Below are 26607 nucleotides of genomic sequence, written 5' to 3'. Positions count from 1 at the left end.
TCGCTTCATGAGCCGGGTCCCCACCCCAGCCAGAGTTGCTGTGTGTGACACCTGTCCAGTACATTCCCCCCCCGTGACTGATATTGAAAATGTTGTTCCTCCTTTGTTCCACCCTCACTTTTTCATTTCAATTCTGAACCTCTGTTTCTCTTCTCTTCTGTTTTTCTCTTTTTTTCTGTAGCTTCTTCTTTATGTAACCGTCACCTTGCCAAAGCCCCCGCACCCTCTCTCCCAGTGGACCATAGGGCACTGGAGGAGCTGCGGATCCGGGCCCCCCTGCCAGGAGAAGAGCCGCCTCATTCCTCCATCACGCCTGCCCTCCTCTCCTTCCCCCTTTGTTCCCACCCGTGCGTCTGAGGGTGTGCTGTGCTGTGTGTCTGTGCGGGACGTGCCCGCTCCGACGGCGCCCAGGCTCGCAGCAGTGCCGGAGGGAGCTCGGCCGCGCTCTGCCTCCTTGCTCTGGGTTAGTTGGATCTTTTTGCCTCCCTCCCCGCTTTCTTCTGCCATAACGTGCACACGCTGCTGGTGACACACACAGTGACAGACTGGGGTGTGAGTGTGCATAGCTGGAGGATTTAATTTCTGCCTCCAGCCCGGCTGCTTTGGACACCACAACTTCATCTCAAGAGCGTTCTGTGCTCCTCTGGCATGGCTGGAAATCTCTCCGTAGACCTGTGATGTTCTCAGTGTGTCACTGTGTGACGGTGGATGTCCCATCCTGTGGCACTGATGGAGCCTGTCCTGGACAGTCAAGGCCTTATTTTCTGGCTGTGCCTCGCTATGGGCAGAGCGGGATTCTGGTTTTGTACAGCCGAGCTGCACTGGCTCGCACGCAGATCCAGGGCTTCGTTTTGTTTTCATGAAGCCTAATTAGTGATTATTTTTTTAACAGTCCTGAATGTGGGCAAGTTGTTAAAATTTCTATCTTGTTTACTTTGGAAGTGAACTCAGCTGAAAAGTTTGACAAATGCCAAAGGATTGCTTGAAGGTAAAAACAAAACCTGTAAATGTGTGTAGTGACCTCCAGCTGGTTTGGGATGGAGGGAAGGAGGCAGCCCGAGCCTCTTGGAATGTCAGTCTGTGTAGAGTGATGCACTTTGATTTTGAACCGAATACTAGTGATTTATTCTTTGCATCTGTGAACCTTAATCAAGGACTTCCCTTCCTTTAGCCTGCCAAGGTAAAGCTGCCCTGAGTTGGTCTAGGTTTGGCCTCTGGCAGTCAGTGTGTGACATGCCAGCTGCTGAGGGGCTCTGCTGAAATCTGCTGGGGTTTTTTTCACAAGAACAGTGTTTTGCAGCACTCTTCAGTGACAAGGGTCAGCTCCCTGCTTGTCCTGGAAACCTCTGCAACCAAAGAAGTGACTTTATAGATGCACTCAGAAAGGTTATTGTGTGCTGTACCCTGGTACGTAGCTGGACTTGCTGGTTGTTGCCCAGCCTGAAGGGCTGTCAATATTTGCACAAGTGTAGCTTGGGACAGGACTTGCAGTGATAATACCAAAACCAGAGCCTGCCCCGCTCTCGAGGCAGGTGGTACCCAGTGCCTCCCACCAGACAGCCAGGTTAGAAACCTGTTTAATTCAGCTTTAACTGAGTACGAAGCAGGGCTGAGGCCATTGCTGGATTAAACCTTGGCTGTGTCTGTCCCTGCCTTGCTCTGCAGAACTCTGTGGGTGTTTGTCTTAACTGGGAAGCACCACTTGCAGGATGGGATCCCTGTGTGCCCTGGGCCACCATCCCTACCAAGAAGTCATGGCCCGGGGTTCTCTGCACACAAAGCTGGCCACTGTTGACTGAGAACATGCCTTGCCCATTGAATGCCCAGTTTAGGCTGGCTTTCCTTCCAGTGGTGGCACCTGTGCCAGTCTGCAGTGCCAGTGAGCAGTGCTGGGGGCCCGAGGCCGTGGCTGTGGGCTGTGCAGCCATGGCAGCCTGCAGCTTGCCCAGGTACCCCGCTCACTACTTGCCCAGCAGCCACCCCAAGTGCTGGCTGCCTCCTGCAGGCTCCTGCGAGACCTCTTCCAGGGAGAGAATCCTCTCCTTGTGCTCCCCTCTGTCCTCACACCTCTTTGTGGTTCCTTCTAAACTCCAGATGGAATATTTTCAAAGCCTGATCTGAGGAGAAGCAGCTGGGCACTCCTGGAGGCCAGTACTCACACGGACTGCCGTTATTTTGCAGCTCTGTAGAGTTGTGCTGTGCTGGTGCCTCGAGTCCTGCTGGCAGCTCTGCGGGAGGACATAGCGGGGTTAGAGAAGGGCACTAAAGGGCATTGGGATGGAGCAGCAGCGTCCAGGTGAGGCGGCTCCCTTCGGAGAGCGAAAGGCAGAGGTGAGGGACGGTCCGGCCGTGCTGCGAGCTGCAGGTGGCAGCACACGGCCTCTAGGGGTCCCCTGCAGCCCAAATTGATTTGTGACTGTTCCAAAGCTCGATGGCGGTGCGTGCCGAGGTGCCGCTCACCAAATCCTCACAAACTGAACTCGGCTCGAAGGGAATGGGCTCAAAACATGGAGCAGCTTTCTTACCGAGCAGGTACTAAACTTCCGGGCTTTTTTTGCCCCAGGTTGTTGAGGTGGACGGTGTCAGCAGAAGGTTTTGGGGTTGGTTGGGGGTTTTTGAAGGGTAGATTCAGGGAGAACATGTCCAGAAGGAAATCAGTGCCGCTCCGCTGGCGGTGGGAAACAAGGAGCCCTGGCAGTGCTCCAGTGCAGTGGGAGCAGCATAGCAGCCAGCCTGCTGCTGAAGGTGGTGGGGCTGGAGGGGGCAGCTGCTGCACCTGCTCCCGGGAAGAGCAAAAACAACGAGATGCTGTCAGTGCCACAGCCAGGGAGGCGCCAAGCATCCAGGGCCCGTGCCAGGACAGCAGGACACTGCAGAGATGGCTCATCTGGACCAGGGTCAGGGTTCGTGCACAGCACCCAGGAAATAAAACGTGTCTGTCTCTGCAGCCACTGGGGCTGGGCATGCTGTGTTTGGGACTGGGGAGAGGGAAAGCTGCCTCAGCAGCCAGGGACACTTGAGTCCTGCTTCCCCGGGCTGGGCAGGTCAGCACTGTGGCTTGGCCGGCGTCAGGCAGCACAAGGAGGCCAGGAATGGTTTGGGGCAGTTTTGGGAGAGCCACAGTGATGCTGTTAACTGGGTGTGTTTTGGAAGGCAGAGCTCTGCCCTCAAGGCTGGCACGAGCTGGGGCACTGCATGACCTGCTCCTGTCCTGTGGCTTTGGGAGTGGGAAACAGTGATAAGGACACATTTACCTTCCCAGAGTGACACACAGCAAACTGCCCCAGAGGCACCCAAGTATCTCGAGGCCCAGCTCCCCTCCTTGCTGTTCCAGCCAGGTCCCTGCCAGCTGGCACAGGCTCCCTGCTCCCACCCTCATGCCAACTCCTCTCCCTGGCTGGAAGGAGCATGGCGAGGGGAGATGCCAGTGTCATTGAACTGGGAAAGGTGTGAGCTGGAAGCAGGGAGCCCAGAACTGGGCTGCACTGCGCTTTACTTGGGGATGTGCTTGTGACACCTTGAGCCTGCTCAGCAGCCTGGCTTTGGAAAACTGAGCCGTGGGATGAGAAGGTCAGGCACTGAAAATTCTGTAAGGATGAGAGGAAGGGCTGGAAGGGAAGGAAGACACACACCCTGCTGAGCAATGTGGGCTTGAGGGGGAATTTTTGAGCCATGGCGGGAAGAAGCCAGGCCCAAGGGAAGGTATCCTGGTGGACTGCTGCAGTAAGGTGGCACCTTGGCAGGCCGGGAGCAGGAGGGGCTCCAGGACAGGGACACGGAGCAGTGTCCCAGCCAGGCACTCAGCCTGGAGTGAGGAGCACCGGAGGGCCAAAGCCAGAACTGTGGGAGAGGCAGCGAGTTCATGCCAGGTGCCTTCCCCGGCTGCCCAGCACCTCTCATGCCACCTTTCCAGGGGTCTGGCACAGAGCAGCTCCCTGGCAAGCTCCAGGTAAAGCCAAGCCAGGTCTTGGGTGAAAAGCACAACACCAGAGTGGGAATCCAGGACAACTTTCTTTATTGCTACCAGAAGGCTTTCATCAGTACAATGGCTCTGGTTACAATACCTTCCTCAGGGCTGTGGAGAGAGCTTACGGTCGGGACAGGGTGTTCTGAGAACAGGGTGTCACACGGAGGAGACGCGTTACAGGGCGGACTCTTGGTTAGAAGTTACATGAACACAAAACTCAGGGGTTGGGGTGTTCTCTTTTGGTTCTGTGCCTGATGATGACACATTCCAAACCTCAGGTGTCCACAGCTGCCCCGGCACCTCACCCAGCAGTGCTGGGGAGTGTGCAGGGAGAACCGGGCTCTGCACAATTCAAGGGTTACGTCTGATGGAGAGAACCAAGCCTTGGTGAGAATCCACACTCAGTGCTACACAGCAAGAAAAAAATGGTTTCATTCTAGTGATGCATAACCCAGTAACTGCTTTCTGTGCTGGGACAGACAAAATGGTGTAACAGGGAGAAGTCTCTGTGCAAGACACAGAGCACCTTCGCACTCTCATGGGAATTACTGAAGTGTGGACCAGCTTGCAAGCACTGGTTTGGGTTTTTTCCCTGCCTAATCTTTTGTTTAAATCCAGTTTTTCAATATTATCACGTTTAAACACCCAGCTATTAATCAAAGAGGTTTTCTGTTTAGAAGGGCAAAAGAAAGCTGTGGTGGAGGTGGGGCAGGACAGAATGTCATGCACGAGACTGGCTGAGAACTAAAAGAGGAGCAGGCAGAAAGGGAGCAAGGAGCGGGTGGGAATGGGATCAGAGAGGCATCAGTTGGTTGGGAAACCCGGAACAGCTCCGCAGGGCTGATGTGTGAGCTCTCGGATGTGGAGAATGGGTTACAACACACAGGAGCAGAAAAACAGTGGAACCGACAACACTAGAAAGGAACAGGTTTTTGCTACTTTTTTTGTTTGGTTTTTGGGTCTTTTTTTAGATTTTTATACTTTTTTGTGTTTTTAAGTGCTTAAATAGTGGAACTATAATTAGCCGCACAAGAAATAAAATTCAAAAAAAGGGTCGGGATTTTTTTTTTTTTCCTGGTTTTCTTTTGGCTCCCTTCAGTTCAGCCTGACAAGGTACGGCCCCTTCTCGCCCCGCTGAGGCCACGGGCTGCCACGGCAGCTACATGACAGACACGGGCTGCAGAGGGGGACAGGGGGACACGCTGCCCTCCTGCCGCGAGACGTCGGCGCCGCAAACGGAGCCCATGTTCTCCAGGGCCACCGCCTCCGGAGCCAGCTCCTCGTTGTACAGGCGCTTGATGCCGTCGTAGAAGTCGTCCACTTCCATCTCCTCCACCTTGCGCTTGGCGGAGCCTGCCTTGCAGCCGCCGGCGGGGGCGGGCGGGCGCGGGCAGAGCGCGGCTGTAGCTGAGACGGGCGCTTCTGGCCGGCCGTTGTCCTGGGACAAACCCGGCCCTGGGACAGAGGAGCGCTGGCGGTGGAACGCTCCTCTGTTACAGGTCACCAGGGTCTGCTGGAGGGGACTGTAGACATATACAGAGTTGGGCAGCAGAGAAGGCTGCAGAGTGGAAAGGTGATGTGCCACCAGCTCCCGGCAGTGGATCAGCTGCGAGCTGTCCATCTGGGAAGACAAGCAAAGGTACCGCGGCTGAGGGATCGCTGGCGGGGTGAGGAGAGGACACGGGCTCCCAGCACCCTGGCCACCTGTGTGCCTCACTTGCCAACTACCACGGTGACTTCCCGAGATACAACCCCTGCTCCTTCCTGCACCTTGTGGGACTCGTGGGGGGGAGCAGGCACAACTTGGAGATACTGAAGGATTTCACTGCCTCTTTTTAGCAGCTGGGGTGTGCTCCCAGAGTACCTGCACAGTTCCCTGTATGCTGTGAATGAATGGAGGAGCCACTAACAAGTGGAGTTGTCCCCTGCTGTGTTTTCTCCCTGGTGCAGCAATGGCCCGTGTGTATCAGGGCACATGGCTCCTGCCCCTGTCACACAGAGCAGGCGGTCAGGACTGAGAGCTGGCAGCACTGTCCCTCCAGGCTGAGGCCCAGCCATCCCCACAGGAGCGGAACAGCAGGCAGCCGTCAGCAGCAAGGAACCACAGAGCCCCCCGGCTGGCCCGGAGCACCCTCCCTGCTCACCTGTGCCTTCTGGAGCAGCTCGATGATGAGAGCCAGCCAGTCGGGGAGCAGCTTCTCCAGCTCCAGGCTGACGATGGCCAGCGCCAGCATGGAGCCCTTGAACTGCAGCAGCTGGAAACAGGCCATGCAGTGCAGCAGCTGCTTGGTCAGCGCCGCCACGTGCTGCGAGGGGCTGGGCGTGGGCAGCAGGGCCAGGAGCTGCGGCCTGCTGGACACCGCCACGGCGTGGAACTGCGGGACACAAGCACAGCGGGCAGCTGGCAGCGCTGGCCAGGCCATGGCACACCTGGGAACAGTCTGCACACACAGGGGTGCTCCAGCCTGACCCCGGAGCCAACTTCTGCCCCACGGGAAAAACCCAGCGTGCCAACCCAGCAAAGCTTGGCGCGGCCTTTCTGGTGGGACCTGCCTGGGCACCAGGCTCTAGGGCTCTGCAAAAGGCCTTCCCATACACCCTCTCTCTCCAGTGCACATGTGGCATCCGGGGGTCTTAGACAAACTCCTCACAGAAGGAGTGAGGATAAAATTCCACAAGGAACCTCAGGACCTCCCTTGATCTCCTGTCATGCATGGATCTGGCTCTTGGCCGTGCAGATCTGCAGCAGGCATGGATCCACACTCACAGCCCACCCTTGGGGCTGTCTCCATGGCTGTACTCCTTGTTTCCCTGCTGCCTGGTGTTTAGCTTTGAGGAAAACCAGTGGCAGTGAAGAGTTAGGGGCACAATTTGCAGGAGCTGTGAATCTGTGGCTGAACACACCCCAGACCAACACCCAAGGGTGAGACAGCAGGCTAACGTTTTGGATATTGCACTTCCAAGAGTGACAAGTCTCCTCTGGAATTCTCTGGCACGGCATTTTCTTTCAGAAACTACAGGTACAGAGGAAGTCCAAATATACCCCAAGGTCTTTGTTCCCCTACAGGTACAGTTTTTGTCTAGGTGCTTCTTGACACATTACCTGCGCTGACAGACACCAGGAAGAACACTAATAGCCCTTTACTTACAATATGAAGGAAATCCAGTGGCGTTGCCATGTGAAGATCCCAGTTCAGTTTATCCAGGATGATCTTCTCCATTCTGCGAATCTCAGCTGGAGAACAACCACAAAAGCTATCCCGAGCCAACACCTTCAGTACTGGAATCCTCTGCAAAAGCCAAGGCAGAAAAACAAACGAGAGAACCGGTCATTAGAGAAATCACACCAATGCTTGTTCCCGTCCTGGCAAGTGGCAGCCACCAGGAGCAAGCAAAGGCAGGGATGGGAGGGCACAGTCCAACAATGCCACGGTAGGAAGAACAGTTACCTCATCTTCCTCAATGGTCTTTGCAGCGAGGAAGAAGCAGCTGATTGCAATACAGTTCAGGTACTTGGGACGGGCCTGTGGGACAGGAGAGCAGAGAGGGCTCTGTGTCAGTGTGACGCAGCAATCATGTCCTGATCCTTCTGCTGGGGCATCCCAAGCCCCAGGTCTCCTTCTGGATGTGCGGGCTGACCTCTGGCTGGGCAGGGACCTGCCAGCCCTGTGACCCACGTGGGCAGCTCTGGACTGGAAAGAGCTCGGGTTTAGGCACTGCAGCACAGCAGGCAAAGGGAGCTCGTCCCCTCACAGAAAAGCCACTTTGCCTGCTGCAGCAGAGCTCTGCTCCGAGTGCTGCTGTGGGTCACACACGGAATGGGAAGGGAAATGGGAACTGGAAAACACTAGCTTTGCCTGGGAAAGTATAACTCGGGAAAACTTTAAAAAACCCTTGTGAAATTACCACTTGTAATTTCACACTACAGTTCCCAAAACTGTGGCCCAGGGATTAGTGAGGGAGAGCTGGTCCTTTCCACAAGGAGATGTTATTTAGACAAGGTAAGAGGAATCTGGAGGGGAAAGGGGGATTTTTTGTGAGCTTTGTACATGTGACCACCTCGACAAGGAGCTTCACTCCCACTGGCAGCGTAACAGCCACTGGCCATGGCCACATCCTGCCGAGTGGCTGGGGCTGCAAAGGCAGAGGCTGTTGCTAAACCTGGCACGGCTGCGGAGCCATGAGCAGCTCCTGCCTGTGTCAGAGATGCTTAAGGCAAAGGGAAATGGAAATCCTGCACTCGCACCCTGCACTTGTGCGTGCAGGTGTCCAAGGGAATGAACTCCCTAAGAGCAGAACTGGGACTGGGCCCTGCCAGGGGTGCTGTGCAGTGAGATACAGCAACACTGCTGGCTCTGGGGAAAAGCCAGTCCCTGCAATCCCCAAGTCTGTTCCCGGGGAAGGGACTGGTGTTCATAATAAAATCCCACAGAGGCCCCTGGTCAAACACCAGGAGTTCAGGTGCATCAGAGGAATGAGCTTTGTGGGAGAGGAAAACTGGGGAGGGAGCACAAAGCCCCAGAGCTCACCCAGGCCAAGCCCCTTTCCCCCTTCCCACTCACTGCCCAAAGCACACGGTGGGCTCTGGACTCACAGTCCCACGCTTTCTGTACAGACTCCTTGGCTGCTCCAACTTGCTGGAAGAAAACCTGCACTTGAGGCCATTGGCTCCTGAGGGATCTAAATATTAGCCACCTCAGCATTTCAGTAAATCAGCTTCTTTAGATTCTTAAAAATAATAACTTCCATGGCTTGCATGAAAACACGATCAATATTTATTAGTATTTAAGGGCTGAGTTAATGACTGATGTCACTTGTGTTCTACCAAAGTCTCTCACATGGGAAAGCAAGGGCACAGGCTTGGAATGCATCCTGCAGCTGCCATCTCCTGGGGGATATTGCATACCCAGCAGGGTGGTGCTGTGGGCTGAGACACGTGCAGATGCGACCACGGACTGCTGAGCATGGAACGTAACTCAGCACACGTGGTAAGAAAGAAACTTCCAGCGCCTGACTTCACAGCTGCAGGCCAGGGCTTCCAGCTCGGAGCACACTGTGTTTGGTCACTTGGCAGGTGCAAAGCACAGCCTGGCTAAGGGGGCAGAGGGGCAGCAGGGCCCACTTGCAGGGATCCCAAATGTTTTTCCCCCTTTTTAAAGCAGTTTCTATGGAGGAACAGCCTGAAACCCAAAGGGGCTCATCCATTCCAGCCGGGTTCAGCACAGCAGGAGGGCACAGCTGTCACATGGACAGCCTGCACCTCTGTCTGCTTCCCTTTTTCCTTCCCACCTTTTGGACATCAGTCCAAGATGGAGTCCATCAGGCTGTAGAGCAGCTTGGTAGGGAACTACTCTTCCGAAAGCCACTGTCTGTATTTCAACCTTCTTTTCCCCCCCAGTTCCCTGCACCACCATCCTTGGCAGGCTCAAAGCTCTCCTCAGCTTTTTCCCAGCTGGTTTCCTGCTAGCAGGTGCCCCAGCACTTTGGGGTGGTATGCAGCCATGGAGGTGAGCAGGGCCTGTCCCTGGCGCTGCTGGCCTGGGGCTTGTGGCACTGCCCTTGCCTTCCTGAGGCAGCCCAGGCACTGTGGGGCAGGGAGGAGGGGGAAGGAAGCGCTTCCGTCCGGCCGCACCGCTCGGACCGCGCGCGCCAAGCACGCGCCGTGTCCGTTCCTGCAGATATTTACCTTTACTGCTGCTAAAAACCTGTCCAAGAGGCTGATGGCCAGGGCGAGCGTTTCTGGGTAAAGGTGGAACTGGTACTTGAGCTTGGCCAGCCACTGGATGACCTCATCCCTCTGCCTTGGAGAAATGGCTACATCCTGGGGGAGAGAAAGGATCAAAGGTTTTACCTCTGCAGGAGTGACTCGGCACAGAACAAAGCCTCCTTTGCAAAGGGGGAGCCTGGAGCCAGCTCCAGTCACCACTCTGTCCCTGCAGTTACTTATCCCATCCCAAAAACCTGCCCTGGAAAAGACAACTTTCCTTACAGCAATCTCAAACCTCACTCCAGTGTCACTGTCCTCTCTTCTGGGGAAAAGAGGATGGCTGACTTGTAGTTTGTCAAGCATTGGCAGCCTCAGCTTCAGAGTAGTTCCCAAAAATTTATTATTTATTTAGTGTTTTTAACCTGCTCAGAACTATGTGGGTGCACAGCAATTCCCAGCTGGAACAAAGCCCCCCTTGCCAACAGCAGAGTGGAGCGACTCTGGGGTTTTGTGGGGAAAGGTTTCTTATTTTCTTCAAATCATGGGGTTTTTTTAGCTCAGTACTTGTTATAATAAAGAAAACTGCAAACAGCTGACACAAGGCTCTCAGGGAACTGGGAAGGGGGAGGCAGCAGCTACAGCCTCACCTGCAGTTTGGGTTTGGTGTTTGGTTTGGCTGTTTGGCCCACGTCTCCCCATCGATCTGTTTGGACAGCAGCTAAATTTCAACCACACGCACAGCTCAGTCACTGACACCAAATCCTTCCCCATGACCCAGTTCAGAAGTATCTCCAGCTTTTCTAGAGCCTTTCACATCACCTGAGGAATGGTCTGGGCTCGCTCCAGTGGGGATTATTGGGGATGAGGAGCCCAGATGTGTCCAGAACCACAAAAAGCTGGGCTGTAACTGCCCCCAGTAATGCCATGAGGGCAAAGCAGCAGGAATTTGGGAAAAAACACCCCAACACTGATACCAAAAAAAGACTTCAGGCTACATCTGCCACTGAACACCTATGTGTACCTTGCACTGGCAGTGAGAGCGCCCCGTGTCACCAGCACTGCCTGCTGTGCTCCACGTGGGCCCCTGCTCTCAGCTCTGCTCAGCCACAGCCTGGCCCTTGAGGAAGAAGTACCTGCTCTTTTCTCCAAGGAACACTGGTTCTTCCTGAAATCACTGGTGCAGTTCCAGGGTGACATGTGAGCCCCCTGGGGGCAGGAGGGCCCAGCACAGTGAACACACCACACACCAGGAGAGTCACTGAGCGCTGTGCTGCAGGTGCTCCCGAGAGCGGGAGGGGACCTGGGCTGTACCTGGGGGCAGGAAAGGGGAATGCTCCAGGAGGGGGTGGAAATGGGAGGGAGGGAGGGAGGGCTCTGCCTCAGCAGCCTGGGGGATTTCAACACCATCACGCCCCCGCTCCTTCCATCCCTGGTAAATCCTGTTGCTGCTCCATCCCACCTGAACAGGCAGCAGCTTCCACAGCTCTCAGCGGCCTCTGTCCTGGCTGGGTGCTGTTTCCCTGTGCCTGCCAAGGCTGAAGGTGAGGTCTTCTCCTAAAAACAGCATAGCTGGGAAGAGTGAAGACTCTCCCTCTGTGCTGCCTCTCCTCCCCAGCCCTCCAAGACCCGGCCTTGGATCCTGCTGCCCTTTGTGGGCAGCCCAAAGGCACCGTTTCACTGAGGGAGCACACAGTGCCTGCAGGGCCCGGCCTTCTGTGGGAAGGGAAGAGCGTTTGACCCAAACCCAGAGCGCAGCTGGCATGGGAATCAAACCGAGCGCAGCCCCACAGTGCCTGGGGGAGCAAGGAGAACTGCAAGGCACCCTCAGCTCAGTGCGTGCCCAGCACAAGGCTGGCTCCCTAAGAACTATCTGGGGAAGCAAAGGGAAGGAGGGAAAGGAGGGCAGTCTCCAGCTCCTCCTGGAACCCTACAAGAGGGATGTCTACTCCAGCCCCTATGTGCAGGTAAAGCAGCAGGAGTATGGGAGCAGAATTCCCTCCCAGGTGAGTTTAAGCACCAGGAGAGGTTGCTACAGCCTGGTTCAGGGACAGGCAGCAAGAGTGAGAACTGGTGCCCCTGCCCCCACAAACCCTGCTCCATGCAGGGCGAGGAGCTTCCCACACAAACACCAGGCTCTATCCCTGTCTCTCTGAGGTGTCCCTGTGACACCCTCAGAACACAAATAACAAAATGCAGCACAGGAAAATTAATTAAGCAGCGAGGTCACTGATCCTTAGTTAATTGAAACTAAAAGCAAAACTGAGACACTCTGGGGGCTGAAAGTGAGGAAGTCCCTTTGGGTGGAAAGCGAAGGTTCCTCCTTGGGGCAGAAGTGCTTTCTGTGCATCAGGAGAACCAGGGGCCAAAACATGGTTGCTCCTGGAGAGCAAGCACAGAGCAGATAATCTCTAGGGATGCTGATCTCTCCCATACCTTGAGACTTATGGAATATGTAGGCTAAAATAAATATTATCTGTGAACTCCAACGTGACTCTGTTTTACTGCTGCCTAATTGAGAGAAAACACCTCAGCTGCTAATCTTCTCCTTCATGTCTCCTGTCCCAGACAGGTGTTCTGCTCTTTCACCATTTCTGTTGCTGCCTGGTCCCTGTGGGTCCCTGGGGGCTTCTGGGCAGTGAGCAGGTGACCTTTATTAGGACTGGAAATAAACTGAGCTCTCTGAATTCCTCAGGAGGAACAGAGAACAAACGGGGAGACTGAGTGAGCCAAAACAGGAAAGAAAGGAGGCATGACACAAGTGACACTTTCTTTCTATAAAACATAAATTCAAAAATCTTCACTGATGCCCCTCTCAGTCACAAAGTTACTCTGTAACAGGCACAAATCAACCTTTGACCACTCCTTACGGCTCCATTTCTCAAGCCTTAATCCCAAGAACACTCCTGAATGTCACCTGCATCTCATATAACACATGGAGGGGGGGAAGGCAAGGGGAACCAGAAGGGAAAACATCCGAATCCATTCAGAAGCAGGAGGAGGTTCCAGACTCAGCCCACTGTTTTTTTATACTGAAAAGACCTTTGTGAGATGTGGCTTTGGTGTGTTGCACATACCCAGAACACTGGTCTGCATTTAAAGGAGGGAGTAGGAATTTTTAGACTAGTACAAACAAAACAGAGGGATCAGGTACATTAAATCACCAGGAACCAAGTCCCCAACAGATTCTGCACCCCATCCTAAAATGGAAAGTCTTCCTGCTTCTTCGGCTGTGGGTTTCTTTCTTCCTGTCAAAGACCTCGCTGTCACATATTTAGAAACTGAGTTTGTTCCGGCTTTAAACATCAGAACCAAAAATGTCTTCTAAAGAGTCGAAACAGAAAGTTTACTCCCCAAAACAACCTCCCTAGAGTCTCCAGTGGATTCAACGTTTTGCCACTGGCAAAGCAGGTGAGTCCATTAAAGCTCCGTGCAGCTGCTGAACCCTCAGAGCAGGCAATGGAAAGTTCCAGCCACACTCTGGCTCTGGGCTGCCAGATCTGATCCACAGAAGGACGCAGATTTCCCCATTGCCACGGGAAATAAACAACACTGTCCTGCAAGGGAGGTTTTAGGCTGCTGCCGCTGCTTTCAGAAGAAGGCAGTGGATGGTAGGGAATGTGACCTTCTCCCAGATATACAGAAAACAGGACAATTCCCATTGCACATCCGTGCCTGCACCATGGCCAAAGTGAAGGCTGGGGGAACACGGGACAGTTGGACAAGCCGGGTGTCCTGAAGCACAGGAACAGAGGGAAATGTGTGCTTACAGACAGGAGGGATCTCAGCTGCTCCGTGGCCTCCCAAGTCCGGGTTCCCCCCCAGCAGGCAGCTGTGTTTATGCTCTCCTCTCCCTCTGACCTGCCTACACCTCACACTCACACACGCAGTGTGTGCTTCCACTCCCAGTCAGTGATCCCATACTGCTAGAAAACATTCAGTGGCACAGCACTGATAATGTCACTGTCTGAGCTGGCATGCAGGAAAACAGAAAGCAAAAGGTTACATCAAGACAAGAGTTTTGGGAGTGGAAATTCCAGGAGCAAGGACAAGCACAGAGGAGGAATTGCTGGGAAGTCTGCCTGAGGCAGGTGGTGGTTTCTGAGCCACCAGAACCAACTTGACCAAGGCAGAAAGGCAGGTGCCTCATCCCTGTGAAATCCTCACCCATCAATCTGGTTTGGTTACACTCGAGTCCCTACCCTATCTTGTTATCTGTAATCTTATCTCCCTGCAGTATAATCACCCCAGGAGTACAGCCAGCAGGGAATGACAGGCTGGTTTACCATAAGCCAGAGTCTTAAGCTGTACATGCCTCAAGACAGCCACAGCTACAACACACTCCACACCTCTGACAGCCAGATCACTTGTTTGGAAACCGAAACGGGGATTAACCAAACTAATACTGAGGCCCTTCAAATGTATGTTCTCCTGCCCAACAGCAGCAGCAGCTCCTTGTTAGCCAGTCAGAGAAAACAAACACGACAGGGATTAGCTCTGATGGCAGCTGGCTTACCTGTGTGAACGTCTCGTGTGGTGCAACAACAGCAAGCCTGGATCCCGGCCCTCAGTGTGATTATTTCAGCCCAACCCGGCAACAAAGGGCCAGGAATTATGTGACCGCGTGCTCACATTCCACATTTTGTTGCAGACAGAACTTTGTGGCGTGCACAGGTGAGACAGCGCCACCTCCCAAAGGAGCACAAACCCACGAGCAGCCTGGTCTGACCTCCCTGCAGGCCAAGGGAGCCTGGACTGTGAGCCCCCGTGGGCTCTTCCAGCCCGAATTTCCCTCCAGTCCTGTGACAACACTGCTCACTGCAACAGGCCAGTGCCTGGCTCTGCTCCCTTGACACGAGCTGGCACCCTGCTCCATAAATAGCCCTGCTGCACTCCGTGGGGCTCTTCCTGGAGCACGCATCAGATCAATGCTGCCATTAGTGAATTACTCCAAGAAAATGAAGCTGCTTTTAGGAACCGTTGCAGAGTTGGTGCCCAGCAAACAGAGGTGCTAATAATCCACACAGTTTGCAAAATGAATTTAATCAGGACAATGTGTGTGTGCCTAACAGACACCTAATGCCATGTGCTGTGCCCATCCAGTACAGAGGGAATGCCTTCCTTCAGAGGCTGATTCCCCAGGTGTCAGGAAGTCCAACTGCTCCTGAACACCTCCAGTCCCACACCACCCCTCCATGGACAGTGTCCCGCCCCTGCTGGCGTGGATGATGTGAAGGACAGACATTACCTGATTGGGCTGAATTTTCGGCACATGTGCTTTCCACATTTGAGCTTCCCTAGAGATTGCCATCTCCAGAAGGAGAGACAACCTCTGGCTCTCCAGGGGTCCTGAAAACTTCATGGTGACCCTTGGATCCACCTGCCACCCAGCTGGATACAGCTACCTGCAAAACCAAAGACAGCTTGGTGAAACACTGGGCTGTGCCTGTCCAGGCAAAGGGCAGTGAGAGGGAAATAAAGCTGCAGGAAATGGAACTGTTCCCCTGGCCCTGGCACAGCCTCACTCACAGGAACAGCCTGTCAAAAAACTTGTCCATTACACATGGAAACCAAAGCAGAGACAAGACTTTTGTCCTTTATTTCTTTAAAGACAACAGATTGCACCGACTGCTCTCAGATGGAGAAGATGATGTGATGGAAAAGGTTATTTAGGTAGTAGCTTTGAGACTGCCTACCAGCACCATGGCTGCAGATTTTTGACAGTGTTAACTCACTTAGGCAAAACAGGGAAATGGCAAATGAAGGGTAAATCCACGGGAAAGTTATTGAAACTTCTGATTCTTTGCAGGAGACTTTGTGCAATCCCCCCAGGGTGGATACTGGCCAAACACTAACCAGGCATTTTCATGTGAACACAACAGTCCAGGCTGTACTTACAGGAAATAAGCAAGGTGCTGACTCTGAAAAAATAAACAGAATCCACAGGGAAAACAATCCCTTATTATAAATAACAACAAAAGCAGCTCCGAGCAAATGAAAATTCAAGGTGCTTTCCCAGAGCTAAAGGAAACCTTGAAGATCAAGACTGACAGAGAACAACTGCTATTCTTTACTCACACAAACTGCACCAGGTATAAACCCCACTGCAGTCCCACTTAAGAGCCCAGAAGGATCAAGTGGCAAATTAACGTCAGGGCCCTCTGTCCTGAACAGGGACCCTTCCACATTACACTTTTATATAACAAACCCTGCTCCATTAACAAGGGACAGCCTGTACTGGCCTGGAGATGTCCAGGTGTCACTGAATAGGCAGAACACCTTGGAACCAGGAGAGCTGAAAAGGACCCCTAAAGCTCTGTGGCGTCTCTTCTCACCAGCCCCCAAACGGCCACTGTGGGCTGAAAAATCCCTATCAAAAGTTCCTCTCCTGCCCAGAGGGAGACTCTGCCTGGGGAAGTGAAACTCCAGAACCTCCAACCACAGCTTCTTTGCATGCATTTACTCGATTTTGCATGAGTTTTTTAAACCTGGGGCTGATCCTGAGGACACTCAGTGTAAATGGGGCTGAAGGGGAAACAGGGACACAGAGTCACAGCCTCCCCTCCAGCTCCTGCCCTTGGAGGCTTCATTAGCATCTCTTGAGCTTTCCCTGCGGCCAGTTCCCAAAGGCTGGATCCCTCAGCACCTCGTGGCCAAGCCGGGCCGTGGCAAGGGTGGGAGCAGACCCACGGCAGAGGCTGGGGCTGGGAGCAGTGCTGAGAGCCGGGGGACCGGGAGCAGCTCGCTCCACACTCGTCAGGAAAAAAGCAGGAGCTTTATTTAGCCCGGCCATGGCTCCTCCTATGAAATATTGATGGTCCTTCCTTGGTTCTGCAGGAAGGAGAGAGTAATTAGCCAACCCCCAAATCACTGGAGACAACACAGGGAAAAATTTCAGGCTGTTTTCCTCTGTTGTGACTGATCAACATTGCCAGCGTGTTTACAACACAAATGGGTTTCAGAGCCTCTGGAAGCAGACAAGAGCTCTTAGTTACCCTGATCCCTCTGAGGTGGCTGAGGTGGCTGTCCCTGTCCCAGCAGAGAGCTCGGTGTCCCTGGAGCCACGACACACCCAGGGCCTTGCAAGGGGCACCTTTAGTGAGCGCTGCTGCCAAGGGCAAAAGAGAGGGGAAAATAACCTTTCCTTTGTGAACTAGGGACCTCATTCAATGGAGGGCTGAGGCACAATAACCTTTCTAAGGGAAAAAAGAGGAATGACGTGCTTGAGAGTTTCCCTTGGAGCAAGAGGGTGCAGTTTTCCAGCAGAGAGCACAGCCGGGAGCCTGGCCAAGCACCCCGGGGCTGAATCCAGTTTGCATCTCCATTTACATAGCTCTCCATCAGATAAATGCTGCCTTTGGAAAAAAACGCCAGCAGGACTGTGTGCAGCCTTCCCAAAACACAAGGGAGCTCAGGCAGAGCAGGCTCTGAGAGGAACAGCAGGGCTGGCACAGCTTCCCAAAATCCAGCCCAGGGAGCTCCATGGGCTCTGCTCTCTGCCCAGCCCAGCAAGCGGCAGCGGCCCAGCTGGAGAAGCCCTGTGTGGGGCAGGGCCAGCAGGAGGCCCGAGCCTGCCCCACACCGCACATTCCCTGCAGGCAGAACCTTCCTGCCTTTTCCTGCAGCCCGGCCCGAGTCACCCACGGCTGCGGAGCCGGGACAGTCACCAGGACCTAACTCACCCCAGCCTCCTGCTGCTTTCCCTGATTTACAATTAACCTTTAGCTCCAGGATGCTGCGTTTTTGGGCTTGGGGCTTTTTCCCTTGTGGTTACTTTGGGAGTTTTTCAACCACCGTTCAAACAGTTCCTAAAGTTCCTGATCAGATGACTGGAAGGTCACCTGGCTGAGCTGAAACCTCTTAAAGTTTAACAGTTGGGGAGCTAATAAAGGAGAAGTGAGCCCAGTGAAGGGACTGGCTTTGACGCCTCCTGTGAGGAGCTGCAAGTCAGATCTTGCTCCGAAATTAGAGAGTCAAAACCTTGGTGCGAGGTTTTCACTTGTGAGAGGCATCAAAAAGCACCTCCTTATCCATGGTAAACACCGAGCTGGTCCATAAAATAAAATCTCTCATCTCCTACAGATCTCACTTTAGTCCAAGTTTATAGCTACCTTGACTCAAAGAAATGCATTTCAGCTTCCCGGGGGAGATTTTAGGCTGCCAAGTGCCGCAGGCTACAGTTTCCAAAAGCAGTTCCTGCAGGAATAGGGGCACACAAGTCCATGACCAAATAACACTTCATGGTTTGGGGGGTGCATTTGTGTGGGATGCAAGAGAGAGGAGGTTTTTTATTTTTAGGCTTTGTACTCACTCACAGTGCCTATAAAAAGTGCCTCCTGCACACAAAAGATGCTGCCCCAGGAACACACCATCCACTAGAAGAACAAGCTCCTAACCCGGCTCCTGATTTTCTGCCCCCAGTTGCAATTTAACTGTCCTCATACAACTGAATTACAAACAGGATCACTGAAATAATTCAGTAACAAAATCCTCCTTGGTTCTGATTGTGGCTTGTTGTCTGTTTGCTGTAGGGGAGTTTGTTTGTTTGCTTTTTCTGCACAGCTCATTTTGTAAACAATGAACAAGACTTCTAGGGCTAGACAGGCCAAACCCCACTATGTCTGTTGTGCACATCAATCCAGGCGGGTGCTCTGAACAAGGGGAGTCATTCCCGTAGAGCTGGAGCACCACACAAATTTCTGCACACCTCGTATTTTCAGGGACCAGCAGCCAAATCTGCTTCTGCTTCAGCAAGCAGCAATAAAACCTCACAGATGACCTGCACACAGATTTTTCTGGGCACTGAGGGGAAGGCAAAGCAGAAGGAAGAGAGGAGGAGACTGAATTCCTCGGAGCTCCAGCCAGCCATCTGTGATTTCAAAGGATCCAAGCCTACTGCTAGCAGAAATGTCTAACTGCAAGTTGTGATCAGAAATTTCAAAGCTGTGGCCGGGGGCTGGGATGGATGTTAATTTTAGTACCTGGGGCTTTCTCTCAGCTTAACTCTTTCCTCGTGCCCCGGCAGTGAGGCAGTCTGGGACTCCGTGCTGGCCACAGGGAAATGCCACAGCACAGCCTGAGGTGACAGCAATAAATGAGCAGATGACCAGTGTGGGTTCAAATCAACTGCTTTGGGACGTACAAAACAAATGGCCAATGAAAACAGCTCGACAGCGTTGTGAGACAACAACAATTATGCAGGCTGAATGGCTGGGAAAAGTAGGTTTGGGAATAGAATTCCAAACGGTGACAGAGCAGGAGCAGTCAGAATTCTCCCCACCGGGGCCTGCAGGGGCTCTCTCCTGTGAGCCGTGCCCCAGCCCAGAGTGGCAGAGAGGCAATTTTCCGAGGCTGGCACAGGAACAGGGCCCTTGCCACCCGCCGTGTGACTCAGCCCGAGCTGCCTCCCACAACCTGGTACAAAGGCAAGGCTCTGAGGTATTTTGGCAGCATCGCTCAGGCGGGCTCTGTACATCACACGCTCGCCACTGCTTTTCCTCCAACCAGATCTTTCCTGGGAGTGCAAATAAAGCTGACCTCATTTTAGTGCCGCTTTTCCAAACAGATGAATTTTTCCAAACATTTTAAAGGAACCTGCCAGCTAAAACCACGGGTCGAACAGGGAATGCGGAGCAGTGTTTTGATGGGTTTTTACGTCTTGTTTTGAAACAGAAATCCCAGGGTCCATTTAGCAGCTAGGAAGGAGGAGCCCTCTGGAAAAGTGCTGCTCCATAAATGGGACCACTTCTAAGAGATCTCTGCTCCCCTTCACTCCCCCAGCCTTGTGACTGACACCAGGGGTTTGCTGTTTACAGGAAACTTAAAATGATATTTTCCAAAGTAGGAACTTTTAAAAAACAAGGCAGAAGATGAACTCCTGACTCAACTTTCAGACAACGGCACCATTCTTCCCTCCTGTGAGATGGGTGTGCTACTAGACCCATGTCCACCCCACTCCCTGTGCTAATGGCTCTGGCAGGAAGGGCCAGAGGAGGATGAGGAGGAGGAAGTTTGCATTTCCTTTTTTGTCTGGCTACTGCCAAGATGAGCCCATTCAAGCAGCCTTTGCCCAGGAAGGTCTTTGGTCAGTAACAGCTTAAATATTCCATGCCACAGCTTTCAAGTGGTGTAAACAGGCTGCCTTAATCCCAGCTCTTTTCCCTGCTGTGGCAGCAACAGACCAAGCAAACTGAGGATAAAAGGGAAACTCAGGATTCAGCCCTAGGAGAACAGTTCCAGCTGCAGAACGTATGTGTGGATACAAAAAAGGAGATGAAACTCTACATATTTCCGTGAGTTCAGCTCCAAGATTTTGGTTTATTTGAACCTAAAAATGAACAAAGATGTAAATTCCTCACAAGGTTTACAGAAATCAGCCACGGGATAGATTTCAGAAGGAATGGGCCCTGCTATTGTTTGGCAGCAGAGTTTGTCCCAAGGCTCAGGAACAGGTCAGGAATGGGATCCTTTATTGTGTGAACTGGGGTGTCACGCCAAGGACAGTCAGCCCTCGCCTGGGACAGTCACAGGGGTCACAGGGCAAAAAGATGGTGCCATCCTCTTGTTCAGAACTGAAGCACCAGGCAGAATAAAGCAAAGAGAAAGGAGTGTTTGCTGAAATGACCCCCATTAATTTCATGCTTTTTCCACTGTAAATGACAGATAAATCTGAGACAGCAATGGCTGAGCCTTGTACAAATTCCCAGTGCACCACTGGCAAAGGAATGAGCATCTCACACAGGCAACTGACCACGGTTTGCTTGGCAGCCTCCGGGTTCTGCTCAGGGACTCTCTGGATCTTTTGGGGACAAGCTTCAGAACCACTGGGGAACACCTGAGCCCCTCTGAGGAACCTGAGGGCGCTGCTGGTGCTGAGCGACTGAAGCGGGGGGCTGAAGGAACCCCAGCAGCTGCCAAGGAGCATCACCAGCTGCCCAGCGTCAGGGAGAGCCAAGCAGCACCTGGGCTGAGTCTGAGTCTGAGAGCTGAGGCAGCAGCAGCCGTGCCTTTTACCAGAGCTGCTGTGGAGGGGGACTCTGGCAGCCCTGCTCCAGGATAACCAGCCTCAGGCATGGTGGGTGGTGGCTCCTCAAGTGGCCATTTCCCCCAAGGACTTGGTCCTGCAGAAGGTCTGGCTGCCTTGGAAGAGCCATGGTGCTGACTGAAGGAGTTTTGGGAGGAAGTGAGCAGGCTGCACAACATCAGAGTTTCATGGGATACAGACAGGATTTTCCCTGGGACTGGCAGCTTGCAGAGCCTCAGGCCCATCTGCACCAGAGAAGCAGGCAGTGCCTGCCCCCACCATGGAGGTAAGTGAAGTGTCTGGGGACAGGGGGAAGGGTGGCACTGGGTCACTGCTGGCACTGAAAGGGAACTTTCTGCCCCACCTCAAGGTTTGTCACTACAAAATAGGTCCAAAGTGCGTGCAGTGTGATGACAGGAAGGCATCAAAATAACAACAAATGCTGCCTAAGTGGGGTCCCCTTCAGCATTTGCATGTAAGCATGGCCAAGTCTAAGAGTTTCCATTCTGGAGAAGACCCCCACACCCTTTCTGGTAGGGAGAAAGCACTGAGGTGTGGGGAGCTAACAAGGAGAGCTGTGTGCAGCTGAAAGGACACAGAGCTGTGACCTGTGAGTGCTGCAGAGCAGGGACACAGCTCCATGGCAAAGAGGAGATGCTGGTGCCCTGCTCCCTGTGGGGACTCCCCAGGACTGTGAGCTGTGCAGGCAGAGCACAGGGATACACCCTGGATACAGGGGCTCCACAGGACCCCCAGCCTCCTACAAAGAGGGGCTTGTTGGGATTGGGAGGGTCAGAGGCTGCCTTGGCTGCAGTGACCATGGCAGAGTGGAGGCGGCTGGGGATGAGGTCACACAAAGGCAAAGCCCAGCTGAATTGTGTTTGGCAAGCTATGGGGGAGACTCAAGGGGCCCGAGTACTTGGGTAGGAAGAGGAAGGCCAAGGAAAGTCTGGGCAGGCTGCTGGCTGGAAGCAGGGTCAGGATAAGCAGACAGTGAGGTGCATTGCAAAGTGGCTGCACAGCTGTGTCCAGAGGGTGGCAATCAGTGACCTCTGCTTACTGTGAGGGTGATAGGGCTTTGGCTGGGTGGCTCAGGGAGGCTGTGGAGTTTCCATCCTTGGAGGCATTCAAAGAGTGCTTGCACGTGGTGCAGAACAACTGGTTTTAGGAGGCCCTGCTCAAGCTGGAGTATCAGATAAATTGACCTTGAGAGGTATTTTGCAGCCTCAAGCGCTTGGGGATCCCAAGGGCTAAAGGCTCAAAGCAGCCCAGAGCAGCTTGTCTGTTCTTCAGGCAGCAGGAAGGCTTTAAAATTAAAAAAAAGGGGCAAACCAAACCTGGCATTATGTAATGTCTCACTGGTAGCCTCCTCAAAGCAACACATGCAGGGCATGATTCACTTCTCCCACCACCAATGTAACTTGGTATAAATCAACAGTGACTTGAAGGAAGTCACTCCAAGGAAAACCAGGCTCACAAAGTAGGAGGGAGAGCAGTAATTTCATAAAACAGGGCCAGAGGCTTTCAAGCCCATAGAAACTAACTCTCTAGAGGCAAGGGCCAACAGGCATTCGGAATTGAAAGCATCATGCAGCACCTTTTGAGTAATATAATCCCCTGAAACCAAATAAACACAATGCCTCTGTGGGCAAAAACACAGAGCCAGGATTCAGCAGTACCTCTGTCTGTCTGTCGGCAGCAGTCAGTCATTAACATCAATGAGCAGTGATAAAACCAAACAAGTTTATACCCAGTTCCACAGCCACATCCAGAAAATGTCTGACTACCATGGCTTGATTCCTCTTGACAACAACAAAAGAGAATCCTGTCTGAAAGCCTCAGTGCTCACCAAGGCCAATATTTTGCTTTGTAGATTCTGACTGGCTTCAGGATAAATTAGTGATTACAGCTAATATCAGGATACAGTGTGAGGCAGTAAAAAGAGATAATTAGGAGGAAATGAGGAATTATCTGCTGTTGAAACAATAGATCAATTATGAGGTACAGCACAGTAGCTGCAGAGCAGCATTCTTGTGCTCTGAGGGTACTGCCTCCTCTTTCTCATCAACCAAGAAGAACCCACAGTTATAAAGCTTAATTATCCTCCAGGAGCTCGAGCTTGCTGACTAATTAGCCTCTTGTTGAGACAATGCAGGAAAGGATACAATTCCAGTTGTCCGCTAAAATGGCACGGCACAGTCCTGGCTCTTCGCTGCCTCTTCATCCCTCTTGTCCTATCAGAGCCCTGATATAACCACAGTCCTGAACAACCCAAAACCAGCCCTGAGTCTGAAATAAACTAAAGGCTGACAGGGGAGCTCTGAGAGCGGGGGACGGAGGAAGGGGAAGGAAGCAGAGCGTCTGAGGCAGCGCGTACGGCAGCTGGAGTTGTGTGAATCCCGCTCTGCTCCGGGCACTGCGGGCACGGACACCCGCACAGGGCTCCCACAAACGGGGACTGCAGTTAGGAGCATGTCAACACCAAGATTTACAGTCAAAATTATTTAAAAACCTGAAGGTTTTAGGAGGCAGGTTCTTGTCTAGCAGACCACTGTAGTCAAGTCACCCCAGCCAAGAAACAGGCTCTTGCTGTGTGCAGTGCAAAAGCACCAAAAAGGGCCAAGAGCCTCTGGCAGATGGGTTCATCCAGCAGCTCCCAGCACCCTGGCAAAGGTGTTTGGTGTCTGGGCTGCTGAGCAATATGGAATATCTGCAGCAACATGTTATTGATGAGTGAGCTTTTAGAGGAGTTTATGGCCCAGCAAGTGCAAATACCCACTGTGGTTAATGAATGTGCGTTGGTAACACAGGCAGTCAGCAAACACACGGGAAGGGAAAATGTCACACCACATCTGCCCGGTACACACACTGGGGACACCTGAGATTTCCTTCCATTCCATGGCTTCCCTGTGCTCCTCTGGCTTTGGAGAACAGTTTCTGTGAGCATGCAGTGCAGTAACAGCTATTCTCCCCTTAACATCCACCTCCTGCATGGCCAGCTGGCCTTCCTGCTGCTTCCCTGAGCGTGCTGCTGCAAAGGCTCTGGTCAGGAGCTCCTCGAGCACCACAAAGTGATGGCAGCAGGGGAAAAAAGGCAAATACAGGCGGGTTCCTGGGCAAGTCAGCACTGCAGGGGAGGAATTCTGATCCCACAGCTGTGTTACACTCCATCTGGAGATGTAGGTCTTGTTCACTCACAGTCTGGTCCAGCCTCAGGTAGTCGAGTCCTAAGGGCACTCAAAATATGATGTTCAGTTTTCCTGAGGCCACTGGTCCAGCCTGACCTTTTTAAAATCCCTCAGTGTGGCATAAACTGCAGATGTTTTTATCTATCCTTCCCATCACTCAGTGCAAATGGATAATTAACACTGCTGTGCTGCTGAACTTTATTCGCTAAACATAAAAAGTGCCTTGTAAAATCACAGTGACTAGACCCGTGCATACAAATGTTGCCCAAAATTCAGCTGAGCATCAGGTCAGCAGTGATTAGTGCTTTAACCACGGCAGGGCTGCACGTGTGCACGGCTGAGGGACGGCACCATGCACCCCAGGGGTGCTGCTGGAGGCCTCCCTTCAGTCCCCGCACCAGAGATGCTGAGGCAGGTGAGCACAGAAAGGCTGAGAATGGAAAATCAAAGGGGCTGTAATTACAGGGGAGATGCTCACAGCTTTACAAAGCTGTCAACACTTGGACAAAAAGCTTCTCCCAGGGCAGTGACAGGAGCAAAGACAGCAGCACTGAGCAGTGTCCTGCTTGGACTGAGCCCTGATTAAACTGATAAATGTAGGCAGGTATTACTGGAACCACCTGAAAACAGGACAACAACTCATTCACTCACAGACAATGACTGCACCAAGGGTCACTGTAAGATGGGAGGCAGGTCTGGAAGCAGGGCAGCACAGCTCCCCAGACCCTGTGACACCCCAAACACGGAGCAGCAGCACAGCCCGGCCCCGCGGGCACCCAGCAAGGAGGGCCCTGTGTGCAGGGGCTCTCACCAGAGCCACCGGCAGCGCTCGTAACCAGGGTCCCTGAGCAAACCAAGCGCAGGGCTGGGGAATACACAACAGCAAAAGCAGCAGCTACGATCAGTCCTGCCACATCTAAATGGGCCCAAGTTCTACGCAGGGGTGAAGGATAATTAAAACCCTCTGCGTGTGTATCTATATACACACAGCCCCCCATGTGAAAGTTCAGTTCCTGCTGGGGAGAAGCCAAAAACTCAGCTTCCCACATCCCACGCCGAGGTCTGTGTAGGCACTGATGAGAACGAGCCCTCCTCCTGCCCCACGAGCCAGCCAAACTACTTGAAAACCAAATCTGAATTGTGTGCAGGGATATAAAATCCAACCCTGGAGACAAGGAAAAGGTGCCACGATTTGGTTTTTGAGAGGCTGCCTCACCTTGCCTGACCTGGGCTCCTGGTGCCACTCCTGCAGCAAAAGGGGAGATGCTCCCCTTTCCCAACTGTGTCATGCATCTTGCTCAGTTTAAACATTTTATTTTAAAAAAACTCACCCTTCTGTCTTTAAAAAAGGCTGTGCCATGTACGTGCTGGTGCAGCACACCACAGAAAGCAATGTCTAGGAGCAGACAAAGGCTGATGCTGAAATAATTTTTAAATTCAGGCTTGAATCAGCCTGCCATGTAAGATCCTTTTTTTAAGAGTGGTAAAATGAGGGATTGTTTCTTTTTCCCTCCTTCACAGGAGAGCAGGTTTTTTCTGTGTTCAATGGACAAGTTTTCACGGGAATTTTTTCTGTCACTCTGCTTTCTACCATAGGCACAAAAACCCACGGCAATCTCATTCCCTCCAGTTTCCCCCGCTCGAGATGGATTCAGAGCACACAATGCTGCTCTTCCTTCGGGGAAACTTCGTCCATCACAGCTGGGAGAGCTAAGAGAGAAGTGGGGAGAGAGTGCAGCCCATCTCTGCAAATGAACTACACGGAGACGAGCCAACAAAACCCAGAACCAGGAGGCCTGCAGGGAAGCGGGAGAGAGAGACTTCTTCAGGTACTGTACTGATAAGACAAGGAGTAATGGGTGCAGATTGAAAGAGGGTTAATTTACATTCGGTATTCTGAAGAAACTCTTTACTACGACGGTGGTGAGACACTGGAACAGGTTGCCCAAGGGAGGCTGTGAATGTCCGAACCCTGAAAGAGTTCCAAACCAGGCTGGACAGGGCTCGGAAGAATCTGATCACCTGGAGGGGTCCTGCCCACGGCAGAGGGGCTGCGAATACGTCATCTTTAAGGTGCGTCCCGACACCTTACCAATCTCTGATCGCAAATGCCGTGCGTGGCGCTGAGAGCAGAGTCACACCTGGGGTAGAGATGCGCTGCTGAGCCCCTGGAGGGGACGGGACAGGGACCCGCCGGGCACCGCACCCGCACGGGCACACAAAGCACCGCTGGCAGGATGCTTGGAGCGCGTTTACTTTGCGCCTGTATAATCAGAGCGTTTGTAACTACGGCGTCGCCCAGCACACCCCTCACACCCCCGATCCCCCCCGTCCCCTTCCCGGCTCTCACCTCCCCTGCGCGGCGGCGGGGTGCCCGGCGGGGCCCGGCCATCAGCACCCCATGGCGGGGCGGCGGCGCCGGGGCTCCTCGGCGGCGCTTCAGCACCGTGCGGGGCCCATGCCCGGGGCGGCGGCGGCCGGCGGGCTCCTCATGTCGCCATGACGGGAGCGGGAAGGGTGAGGGGGAAACTAAGGGGGCGGGGGGGGTGGGGGGAGTTAGGCCGCCACCGCCGCGCGGGAGGGAGGGAGGGGGGGTTAAATTAAAATAAAATAAAATAAAAACGAAAAGGGAGGGGAGGGGAGCGAGAGGCAGCCCGCAGCCAGCCGCTTCCCGGGGGGTTCGGGGAGGGGAAGGGGAGGGGGAGAAAGAAGCGCCGGTGAGGCG

The 26607-nt window shown here is 53.3% G+C and overlaps 2 protein-coding genes across 2 annotated transcripts in view; one reads left to right on the top strand and one right to left on the bottom strand.

Annotated features, from left to right (window-relative positions):
• Window positions 1-4719, top strand: part of SEPTIN11 (septin 11) — a 46398-nt gene extending 41679 nt beyond the window's left edge. The window contains exon 10 of the mRNA XM_074542128.1: window positions 182-4719. Within this exon, the coding sequence (XP_074398229.1) occupies window positions 182-197 (16 nt within the window). The 3' untranslated portion in view covers window positions 198-4719. The remainder of the gene's footprint in view (window positions 1-181) is intronic.
• Window positions 3999-26607, bottom strand: CCNI (cyclin I). The gene is made up of 7 exons (XM_074542129.1): window positions 26233-26607; window positions 14920-15076; window positions 9654-9788; window positions 7417-7491; window positions 7117-7257; window positions 6112-6342; window positions 3999-5588 (listed from the first exon to the last, which is right to left on the bottom strand). The coding sequence occupies exons 2-7, from the start codon at window positions 15031-15033 to the stop codon at window positions 5127-5129; spliced, it is 1158 nt and encodes a 385-aa protein (XP_074398230.1). The 5' UTR covers window positions 15034-15076; window positions 26233-26607; the 3' UTR covers window positions 3999-5126.

Source organism: Zonotrichia albicollis, chromosome 5 (genome assembly GCF_047830755.1).
Source record: "Zonotrichia albicollis isolate bZonAlb1 chromosome 5, bZonAlb1.hap1, whole genome shotgun sequence".
In the NCBI taxonomy this organism is placed as follows: Eukaryota; Metazoa; Chordata; class Aves; order Passeriformes; family Passerellidae; genus Zonotrichia; species Zonotrichia albicollis.
Note: the sequence above shows the minus strand (reverse complement) of the source record. Positions and strands in the feature narration are given on the sequence as shown.